The sequence below is a fragment of the Nematolebias whitei genome, chromosome 11, assembly GCF_014905685.2.
Source record: "Nematolebias whitei isolate Nwh7 chromosome 11, NemWhi1, whole genome shotgun sequence".
NCBI lineage: Eukaryota > Metazoa > Chordata > Actinopteri > Cyprinodontiformes > Rivulidae > Nematolebias > Nematolebias whitei.
In genome coordinates, this window is record NC_056508.1 from 32969403 (window position 1) to 32981422 (window position 12020).

General features: G+C 39.4%; 1 protein-coding gene across 1 annotated transcript; it reads right to left on the minus strand.

Moving 5' to 3' along the window:
- Positions 1-2399: 2399 nt before the first annotated feature.
- Positions 2400-9894, minus strand: gnat2 (guanine nucleotide binding protein (G protein), alpha transducing activity polypeptide 2). The gene is made up of 9 exons (XM_037684899.1): positions 9560-9894; positions 6973-7015; positions 6504-6645; positions 6253-6410; positions 6002-6130; positions 5795-5924; positions 5551-5704; positions 4300-4502; positions 2400-3196 (listed from the first exon to the last, which is right to left on the minus strand). Exons 1-8 carry the CDS (start codon positions 9663-9665, stop codon positions 4312-4314), a joined length of 1053 nt encoding a protein of 350 aa, XP_037540827.1. The 5' UTR covers positions 9666-9894; the 3' UTR covers positions 2400-3196; positions 4300-4311.
- Between the last annotated feature and the right edge of the window lie 2126 nt (positions 9895-12020).

The following is a 12020-nucleotide window of genomic DNA, read 5'->3' on the forward strand; positions in this document are numbered from 1 at the left end:
AAACAATGCAACGTGTAAAGAGCGCATGGTAAAGTCAAGTTGTGATCAACAAAACTTGTTGACAACAAGGGACTTTTTTTAGGTCAAATCATGTTGCTGATGATTTCATGAGATCGACAGCACCCTTCCTCGATGTAATGTAACATTCTCTACCCAGCATCCAACTCAGCTCCAGTTTTTAAAAGCAAATCAAATTACCAAGAGAAAGAAGAAAAATAAATGTTTATAAGAGTGACAATGGATCTAAATCGTTGTTTTTACATTTGTTTTATATTACTGTTGTATTACCAGAAGAAATCAAGTCCAGGCCAAAGTCCAGGCCATTCACCACGTTGTTTGGTTAAAGAAAACTTTAACCAAATGTTTTTTGAAAAACATTAAACGTATCCATACCACATATGAAAGTGACCTGAGTCATAAAAAAAATTAGATATGGGTCACAATTTTTATTTATTTTTTCCTCACTCGCTCTCGTGCAAGGCGGATGCCTTTTCTTCCCTCTCCCGTCCTCCTCCTGCTTTTTTGCTCTCTGTTTTGTGTATCAAAGCTCCTATTTACACATCTTCTGAAACGAAAAACTACTGTCATGGATCTGGTCAGCTGGACTTTCAACGCAATCAATAAAATCTTTTCAACAAAGCGACAGGGTCCTGGAGAGCCCTCGTGCCCCGCTGAGACGCACGCGGCAGGATCCGTCATGGATCCGTAGGGAGTTTGGCAGCTGATGGGTCTTTCTGTATTGTCTCAGGAGGATGCCGAAGATGTTTATATAATTGGAATCATGATAGCACGGTTTCTGCTTTTTGGCACCGGTGGATTCCTACGTTATCGGCTATGGAAGAAGATGGCAGCAGCAGCTTCGGCCATGGCAAAACTGCCAAGTCTGTGTGAAGGTTTGGTTCGTGCTTTGAGTACTCAAAATCAGCTGATTTACAAGCTAAACCCTAAGATGGAAGTGATTTGTGAGAATCGCAGGCCACCTGCGGCTTCTGGGACTCGCCAGCATGTTGGAAACGACCTTGGAGAGAGCTCATAAGCACAGACCAGTGGAATGCCCACAAATCTAGCCATTTTGGATTGAAAGTACCAGCAAGACTCAAGGCTGACGAGAAAAAATAGTTTGTCTGAAAAAAAAAAATCAGCAAGGCTTATCTGAATCTGATTCCCCCGTTTGGCCTCGAAGCAGGCCGACATCAAATTTCTTCTGGGATATGTGTGCGTAAACTAAGGAAAAGCTCTGTGTATCGCAACACCCCCCAACCGAGAACTTCTGTGAATGCTTATGAGAGCTGTACCGGCTGACACCAACGTCTTATCAGGATTTTTTTTTGTTTTGTTTGTTTTTGTTGTTTTGCTTTGTTTTGTTTTTTTGAATGTCCAGAGGACCAGATTTAACTTTTTTAGATTTTTCTACATGGATTATTGAGCATGCTTCAGGATATCAGGACTATAGTATATCTGGAAGTGCTTCATGGACAAATCTCACCATCTTGTCGCCAGATGCATATGTAATGTGTTTATAAATGTGCTTGCTGGTAAAGTATTTTTGATGTTTTAAATTGTGTCCTGATAAGGACAAAGTGTGAAGAGATCTTTTTTGTAATACCACTATTCTATCCTCATGGCTTTTTCCACTTTTCTATCTAAAAAATATTCTGAAAAAGAATAAGGGGCCACGCTCTGCAGGAGCAGCAGCAACGTGCACTCCGTCCATCTTTCGGACGACTGTACAAACATAATCTCACTGTATCCCGGTACAATGATCAAAAAGCCTTTTCTGATTCTGATTCAAATGAATTTGCCTGAACATAGCCTGTTTGACAGAACATCACTCAAAGAATAACTGAACTGTCTCTTTAAACAGAATCTGCGTTTTTGTTTCAAAGGATTAATTCAGATATTTTCAAATGGGTTTTGTGTAAAAGTTATAAATGATTGCAATTTACCTGGTACAGATTTTTATTGTTCATAACAATATCACGGATCCCACTGGAAAGGTAACGTTTCAATGTTGCACAGGTTAATGTGCTGTACTGTGTATGAAATTAGTTTAACACGTATTTATTTATTCGGAGCTTTAATGAATCTTCCTTTGTTTTGCCCCCAAGATTAAAACCTAGAAATTAGAGCAGATTAAACCTTTCTGCTGCATGTTTAAATCAAGTCTTCCCAGCTGTAGAAACGTTACTCTGCACAGTTTAGTCCCTCGTTAGCATCAGTTTCTACAAATATCTCCCTGCACTGTCTTAACTAGCTGGTTAATTTTGTTTTAATTTGTTTTTGTCCCTAAGTGGTGAAGCGCCACTGCCGCCATTTCCTCTAGAGCAGAAGACTTGTTTAGGATATTGTTCCCAACTCGTTGACTAATGGTGAAACTACAGCCAAGACACGGACACACGTGAAGTTAATGCATTTTTATTTCATGCCGCTACAATTCATAAGAAAGAACACAGTAAATTGTCTCTCCTTTTTCATAATAAAGCATCAACCCTCTAGTTTCCCTCTCTCATACATTTCCATATAATTGTATTTTTTTCAAATATAATTTATCTACTCTTATTTACAAAGCTGCTCTACCATGCTCAGTGAGGTGACAGTTATTTATCACATTGAAATGTTAAGGGAATTCAATACGTTTACGCTAATTAGATTAGATACAAGCACATTTGGGTTTGTAATTTGGATTATGCTGCAAGCTTTGGGAATATCGGAGGTATTTGCTCAGCAACCTTTTCAGTTTAAACACCAGAATCACAGAAACTACAACACTCGAAAAACAAACAAAAGATTGCAATGTAACTATTCAAATTAATTTATTTGTTCCTGATGGATTTAATGGTAAAGTTAATTTACAAATAAGTACTTAAAAGGACACACGGAGTGTCGAAGAAGCAGCTATTTCATCTTTGTGTCTTCAAACCTTAAGGTGTGGGAACAAACGGTTTATCTGGTAGAAAACTGTAAATTCACAGTGCTGCTGGGGTGGATATAGTTTGTTTCAAACCAGCCGGACATGCAGCGCGTTGCAGGGATCAACCGTGGGAGGGGAGCGGGGTGGGATGCTGTTGGAGCTTTCGAGGACCACAACTTGGCATGGAGACGATGGCAAAAGCACAACAGTCTGAGGATCTCCTGCGCTCCATCACTTGTTTTTTCAATGTTGATGTGTAAGGGGTTGAGGTCAAAAAGGGAAGTTCTGCAAAGTGAAGAAGGTGAAACAGGTGAGACATGCTGAAAATCAGATCTCTTGTGAAACCTTTTACTGTGAAGATAAATGGCTTGTTACATGTATGGCTGCTCAACTCCAAACAGGAAGTGACCTAAATATGGGAGTAATTGGTCTTTATCACAAGCCACTACAGAGATTGTTTCATTGGGGACTGCTGAGTAAGGCAGCCACCTATTATTATCCACCTGACAAGGGTTTCTTAACTTTACATTTTACTCTTCCGTCAACTTTAATGCAGCCCGAACCGCAACGTGTACCCCAACAAATGTTATATCAAAACGACTGGCTCAGCACTGTGATGTGTGCTATTACTTTTATTGGCATTTCATGTAACCATGGTGACATAATTTGCAAACAAAGACGCCATTTTTATTAGTCATTTTTCATAGACTTTGGTTGCAAATCAGATATCCAAAATGGCCACCTGAGCTAAAAAGGAAAAATACTGTAAATCTGTTTTTAGAGATATTAAGCTGAAATTTGGTGTCATAGCTGAGAGCAATACTCAATACAAAGTTAATTAAAAAATTCAAGATGGCCACCAAAGCTCAATTTAAATAGCTTTAGCTCAGCTATTTTTACACATAGAGCTAAACTTCGGTGTGGTTATAGGTGAGAACCTTCACCAATCCCATACTGAATCCACACCAAAAATCCAAGATGGCCACCATAGCTTAACAGATAATATTACTAACTCACTGATATTTTGCCATTTTGAGCTGAAATTTGGTATAATGGTAGCTGAGAGCAAACTCAAACACATATTCCTGTCAAATCAACATTTTAAAATAGTCACCACGTGGCAGGCCTCGTTTTTCCAGGAACCTTCTATTTTTTATCATCATTGTCATCCTGAGCAGTCCCACAGGGTCTAAACTGTGCTGCTTGACTTTATATCTGCTCATGTCATGGCCAGATGTTGTTGCTTGGCAACACAGGATGACCAGAAATGAGTTGCTGTAGGAGACTTAATCTAAATTTGCAGGGGTCTGCCTCATGCGGGTCCAACTTCTCGGCACGACACAGTTTCTAGAAGAGATGGGATGTGGTGGACCCTGCACCTTTCTTACCTCGGGAGCTGCTTAGAAAAGACCACAGTCTTTAAGGTTTTCTTTGATGATGATGTCTGTCACGGCGTTGAACACGATCTCGACGTTCTTTGTGTCTGTGGCACAGGTCAAGTGAGAGTAGATTTCTTTTTGACCTTTCTTCATGTTCAGATCCAAGAATTGTGTCTTGATGTAGTTGCTGGCATCGTCGTACGTGTTGGGGCCTAAAACGATGTCAGTGGGCCAAAGTTTAGTTAGAGACGTAATTAATTTTACAGACTCGTGTTACATTATTTCAAGCACTCCTTGTTTTCAAATGTGCTCCTATTGAACTTTCAAGAAAACGTTTGCACTTTACTTCATACTTTTATGGCATTTTTCAGTTAATCTGGTTCATTTTTATTTCTAATTTGCCATTCACGTTTATTAGATGTCAGACTGGATCCACTGTCCTACTTCAGCTAACTTTGCTCAGAGTAGCTCAGGGTGCAACAGATACCGCCCTGAAATCTTAAAGCAAGGCTTTGATTTGGGGTTCTGTGGAAAGGTAATGATCAATAGATATCTTACCTGTTGCAGATAACACTTTAAACAACCACTTTTTGTAGAAATGTTGTTTAGTTCTGGTCAAGCTGAGGAGCTAACAGCTTGTCCAAGCAAAGTCAAGGCTTAAATAAATTACTGCCATCCTAAAGCAATCTGTTGCCAAAGTTTTTTAGCGGTGCATGCAAATGCTATTTTATAAACTTTTACATCACCGTCAGTTTAGTGTTGCCTGTAGTTTTATGCAATTTTACAAACAGCAGCTAGCTGAAGTTCTTCCTGTGCAGCTTGGGGCACTTCAGGTGAGATCACTGTAATATTCATGTGAAATTAAGAGTTATGTAAAGGTTTAAAAAATGCATTCACATGACAGTTTTGAGATTGAAGTTGTTTGAAGTAACTTTTAAAATTTCCTGCTACAACACATATTTTGAATTTGGCTTTTGATTTAAGGAGAACAGAAGATTTTAAAAGGCCGATTGTCCTCATTTGTTTGATTTCTTTAATATATTTTGTTATATTGATGTCTGGTTTGACTGTAAAGCATGTTTATCAACTCACTTGTTTTAAATGTTCATATAAATAAAACGGACGTTAGGATTTGGCCCAACTCGCTGTTAGCTCATCAATTTGGTCAGATTTAAACCTTATCTCTTCAACAGGTAAGATACTTATCATTCATTTTAAAAGAGCTTAATGATTTCTTTAAAGTAGCTGAGCAGGTCTTACCATCATAGTCTGGGAAGCAGATGCTCAGATGAACTTTCTTGATCTTCTCTTCAAAAAGATCCTTCTTGTTGAGGAAAAGCACGATGGAGGTCAAAGCAAAGAACCTGTGGTTGCAGATGCTGTTGAATAGATGGAGGGACTCGTGCATACGATTCTGAAACAGTCATAGGTAAAACATTGAGTCGGTAACTGCCCCGATGCGTTTTCGATGCTTCGTAATCGCACAGTGTCTGCTCCGACTCACCACTTCGTCGTCCTCTACGAGCACCATGTCATACGCACTGAGAGCTCCACAGAAGATAATGCAAGTCACACCCTCGAAACAGTGGATCCACTTCTTCCTCTCTGACCTCTGACCTCCCACATCAAACATCCTGTTCACGACAGAGAGTCAGAATGAACTGGGGAAGCGTCCGGACAGCACAGCTCGGGGTTTCTCCAGGTGGTTTACCTGAAATGCAGCTCTTTGCAGGAGAACTGTTCTTCGATGATACCGGTTGTTTTGACTCGAGACCGCAGCACATCCTGCTCAGTGGGCATGTAGTCTGGCTGGCAGATTCTGTCCATTTCACTGAGGTAGCTGACGGGGCAAACAGAGCATCAGTCAAGCTTCACGTATACATCATTTCCCCCTACAGACACTGATGGATCTGTGTTTGTGTGTAGACCAGGTCAGTTCCAGAAGAGGAGACAGAGACTCACTAGCCAGCAGAGTCGTTCAGTTGGTACTCAGCAGCTCTCTCGAAGGCGGCCTGCACGCCGCCGTCCTTCCACAGCTTCTTGATGACATCAGCCAGCTCTGGAGGCATCGTGCCTTCTTCAATGGAGTCTGACAAGTTCTGCAGCTTCTGTCCATCCTCCTGCGGCATCAAGCACAAACAACAAAGACCCGTCAGCACATTTCACACCATCAGCTGGAAGCGTGAACTTGACACGTCTGCAGAAGATGAGACCTGTGCTGAGGGCGAGCCGAAGTCAATACCGAGCATCTCCATGCCTCTGATGATGGCCAGAGCAGACTGCAGGATGTTGCCGTAGATGATTGTTCTAAACTCCATTTGTTCCTCTTTTGTGTAACCGCCTTGATGAAGAATTCTGGGGGTAAATGGAGAGAGAAGGGGGTTAATTAATTTAAGATGATAATGTAAAAATTTGCAACAATAATCGAAAAAATATATATATTGCACAATTGTAGTTTTTTTTGTTTCTTTGTTTCTTTGGGGGGGTTTTTAGCATTAAGTACAGGAATGCTCATTTTGTCTGATACTTCAGGTTTGATTTGGTTCAGAGCTCACAGTGCCACCATGTGGCTTGTTTCTGTTGCCTTTTTATTTTTTTTATTGCCATCAACCTAAAGCAAGTGCTGATAAATCAGTCAGAGGATGTACATCTGAGCAGTAAGACCATAAAAATAATACTCACTTCATTTGCTTTACAATGGTGCTTTTTCCTGACTCACCAGCACCTGAAGAAAACAACATTGTGTTAGTAATGACGTGTCTGTTGCTCCTCGCTCCAACTTGTGAAGAAGCAGCTTCAAAGAGTCAAAGAATGTGGCATAATTTCTATTTATCAGTTCAGAACTCTGTTGTGATGTCCAATTTTATAACATGGGCACAAAACTATTATGCCGTTTAATTCACTTCACATTAGAGCAAACAAACGGACTTTTTATGACTCGTGTTTAAAAATATCATTATTGCTCATCCTTTTTTATTTTCCTTTGGTTGATTTATTTACTTTTTGACAAATTGTCCATGTCTTTGCGAACATTTGAACTGCCTGTGACACATGCATAAAATGATTAATAAAACTAGCATGCACTAAGCAAAGCTCACATTCTGATTCAAAGCATAAAACACACTGTCAGAAGAAATACTGAGACCAACAGAATTCATGCAGAAATTTTAATTTTGGTGAATTTGTTCAGTGCATAAACCATAAAACGTGCTGTTCTCAGTTTCATGTGAAACACAACTAAATATACGCTCAGCTGTTTATCATTTTTATTGCTGAGTTGTTTTTTTTATTGGTTTTCTATAATTCTATTAATCTGACATAATTTGTTGATCATTATGCATCTCATGACATAAAAACAACAGGATCCTTGTTAGCAGACACATCTGTATTTTGTCAAATTCCACTGAAACATCTGCAGGGACTGCATCCTCGAACATGCATTTTGAGCGATGTGCGAGCGTGAACGCGGCTGCAGTGACAGAATTAGGTGCACAGCAGTGCTGGAGAAAAGCCTCGGGGCAGATCCCTGAAGCTCCCTGCTCCACCGACAGCTGCAGGAGTTTATCAACGCTGAGCCTCCTGCTCTTTACTGAAACCATTTAAAGCTTCAGCCAGTATTTAAAGACTTCATCCAACCCTTTCAGGCAACTCCTGCAGGTCTTCCCCTGCTTGTCGTCATCAGTGGGTCAACGTTGGGATAACTTGGCTCGTGGCAATAAAGGAAGCAGCAATAAGAAGCTGCATTCGTTCACGCCGAGTCATTTTGCAGACACTCTTTAGGCCTTTCACATGAAGTTTGAGGGTTTTTTAGTTAATGCTGCAACGCGAGCTGCAATGTTTTATTTTTAAAAAACTGCAAAAACCTTCTTATCAGAATTTTTTTTAAATGTTCAAAACAGCCCTTGATTGTAAAAATGTTCTGCGCAGAAGAGTTCTTCATGAACAAAATGTCAAAAAATGTGATATTTATTTTTGCTTTTAATTGATTCATTTAAACTTCTACAGCAAATTAAAATATTTGAAACAGTCACAATTCTTTTATGTGCTTTTTCTTTATTGGGGGAAATCTTTTCACTTGACAAATTTCCATGTAATTTAATTGAATCATGTGATTTTCTTTCTTTCTGTGTGTGAACACAACTGTTGCATGTACAGATTAAATAAACTGCTAAACAGACCCTTCCATGTAATTATTGTATAAAAACGGTGCCTCTTTACATCTTTTCCTGTTGGTGTGTGAGTGGTGGAAAAGGTGCAGGAGAAGCAGCTTCTCTTTAAATGTTGCTGAGGAGTCTTCAGCCACCGAGTGAATAAAACAGTTCTGACAACATTTAAAGTCTCTTCTAATGGAGTCTGGATTTTGATATCCTTCAGTGCAGCAGCAGCTTTCCTACACTAACTCTACAGAAACATTTTGTACGCAGTAAGGGTCAACAAAAACCTCAGCAAGTGGATCTGCAGTAAACCTGTTAGCTAATCGGATTGACATATCTCTGCCGGCCTGAGATTCATTTAGACTATGATCTTTTAAGAACCTGCGTCCTTCCGTTAGATTCAAAAAGTCAGAACACTGTGACTTTTCTTTAAGTAATTTCTTCAAAACTATAAAAATATATATCACTGTGAGCAAATATAGTGGTTTACACTGCACAAAAGTATTTAAATACCAAAGTTTAGTTCTAGAAATTGTTCCATAATGTAAATCTGCTCTGTTTATCTTTCGGGGTTTTTTTTGTTTTTTTTAAATCATCACTGAGCTTCAGATTAAATTCTCCACATCCAAACTGATCTAAATCCTGCTGGTGTGCTTCTAATAAATTAATAGAAGGTTATCCAGTTAAAAAAAAAAAAAAAGGAATCCATTGAGAAAATGTATAATTTTCCATCTTGGTTGGTTGTCAGCAGGCCTGCATGGAGCTTTGCTATCAGATTATTTAAATCTGAGAAGATTAATGACTAAAGAGAAAACAAGTCAATAAACCCTCACTGAGATGTTTAAATAGTGATATTCATGTGTTCAATGTTCTTTGTTTAAGTGACTAAATGTTACATATGGCACGTTTTGTCTTTAAATTGTGAAGTCACATTTGATGATTTGATTCTGTGCAGAAGATTCAAGTCAGAATATCAGGAATGTAAAAAAAAAAATGAGTTTGGTTTGATGAAAGAAAAACATCTCAGTCTGAGCCTTTTCCCTGACCTGCAGCCTGGGACAAAGACAAAAGAAAGTATGACTTGATCCAATAACACCAATCATTAGATCACTTACCGAGCAGCAGCAGTTTGACTGTTTTAGCCTCCTTATCAGCGTCTTCCTGGAGCTGCTTCTCCAGCTCCTTGGACTTTTTGTCCTCAGCACTGGCTCCTGCACCCATGATTTCTTCCTCCGCAGATTCAAGGTCCTCGATGAAAGAAATTTTGACGGGTCTCTGTGTGCACCTTCAGAGAAACTGGGCCCAGCACTAATTGTGCTGAAAGGAGATTTTTGAGTGGAAGGGGATTGGAAAGGAAGGACCTGAGCCTTTCTGGCCTGTCTTGATTAGATGGAACGTCTCAGAGGCGCAAATGAATTCACAAGCGTTCACCGGCACAGATTCACTTCTTAATTCCTTGTCCTTAAAACCCGACTTAGGAGGTGTCCTTTCCTGATTGGCTGTTTAATCCATTTAGTTTATCGAGGGCAGTAGTTAATGGTTGGAAGGAGGGAGAAAATGAACTCTTGTGTTGGTGAAAGTCACTGATATCAGTAGCTGTTTGTTGCTGAACAAATCGATCTGACTGGGTGTGGATGTACATCTACACACGGCACGAAGTATACAAGGAAAATACACTAATTACTCATTTTTATTCATAAACTGGAAAGGAAAGTGCATGTTTCAGTGTAGCTGACAATTTGGAAACAAGAAGCAACTCTGCAGATTTGTACAGATCAGAAGTGAGACCAGTTTGTGTCCTGTGAGTCTTATGATCCAAGATGGGTTTCCTGCTTATTATTTTCATTTCAGCGTTCGTCACATGGATGCAGCAGGAGTGAAGCATTAAGGTCTTCTAAACTCCTTACGGTTAAGAGGTTTAAATCCCAGGTGGTGTGGTTACCTGCTAAATACAGCAAATGTGGCTGCACTCTGCTGTTTAGTTATCTGTCTCACAGATAACACCACCTCAGTGCATGTTGCACATTGTCTGCAGCAGGGGCTCTGGCACACATTCACACCACCTAAAAAGAACTAAAATAAGAGTAAAGGCTCAGAGGAGGAGATGTGGGGCTGATAGCAGGTAAATACATTTACAGGATTGGAGATGAGGATCTATTAACATCTTGTTAAAGTCGAAGGGTAGAGATCAGTTTGTCTTCAGAACTGTTTCATATCAAATCAATCTCCAAAACAGCCTTTTGCCAGCTAACATATCTAGAGTAATATTTAAATATATATCCCTAACAGACCAGGAGAAGCTCATTCATGCTTTTCTATCCTGGACTGGATTATCATAATGGTTTTCTAACAGTTCCAGCTCATTCAACATGCTGTAGCTCGGGGTTTTGACTACTTTTAAGCGAGCTGAGCATATTATTCCAGTTTTATTTTAAAGTGCTTACACTGGATCCCAGTCAACCATAAAATGGACTTTAATGTTTCACTGCTGGTTGACAAATCTCTCAATGGTTTGGAACCAGACTACAGGTATATGAGTGAAATGTAAAATGCTAATAAAATATGGACCTAGGTATTAACAGGTGTCATGGAGTCCAGATATCCTGATGTATGCTCAATAATCCATGTAGGAAAATCTAAAAAAAGTAAAGTCAGGTCCTCTGGATGGATTCTTCTTGTTGAAATGTTTCGGCTTTTATCCAAAAGACTTTGTCAGTTTGAGGAGCTGCAACAAACTCAGTCTTATAAATAGTACCTTCTCATATGGAGCAACTTTTTCTTTTGTGCTAGGCTAATGAGTGATATTTTTCTTGAAATTGGGCTGTTTTATTAATTTTTAATGTGTAATTTAATTTCTGGTCTTTTTTCTAGTTGTTATGTCATGTTTGTTTTGTTCTCATATGCAGGTTAACACAAGGTCAACAATGCAACGAAATGTTCAGGATGAGAAGAATTGATTTGACTTGCTAAGAAAAAAGAAAACAAACAAACAACAAGAAATAGTAAATAAAGTACCAAAAAGTGAAAAAAAAATACAAAGTATAATATTGACAAGATCCAAAAGAAATATAGTAAACAACAACATGGTAGAATATAATGGTGCAAGTAGAATGAATTACAGTAGTATAAGTATTTCACAGGTAGTAATATTAGCTTGAATGCACAATGATATATATATATACATACATATATATACTGTATATGGTGGCGCAACTGGTAGAGCTGCTGCCTCTCAACAAGCAGGTTCCCGGTTCAAACCCCGGTCTGGGGGGCCTTTCTGGGTGGAGTTTGCATTTTCTCTCCATGAATGTGTGGGTTTTCTCCGGGTACTCCAGTTTCCTCCCACAGACCAAAAACAGACCAAAAACATGCATGTTAGGCTGATTGGTAACTCTAAATTGTCCCTGAGTGAATGGTTGTTTGTCTTGTTTGTCTCTATGTGTCCCTGTGATGGACTTGTGACTTGTCCAGGGTGTACCCCGCCCTCGCACAGTGATAGCTGGACATGGGCACCAGCGACCCCCGTGACCCAAAATGGAAAAATCGGGTAAAAGATAATGGATGGATATATATATA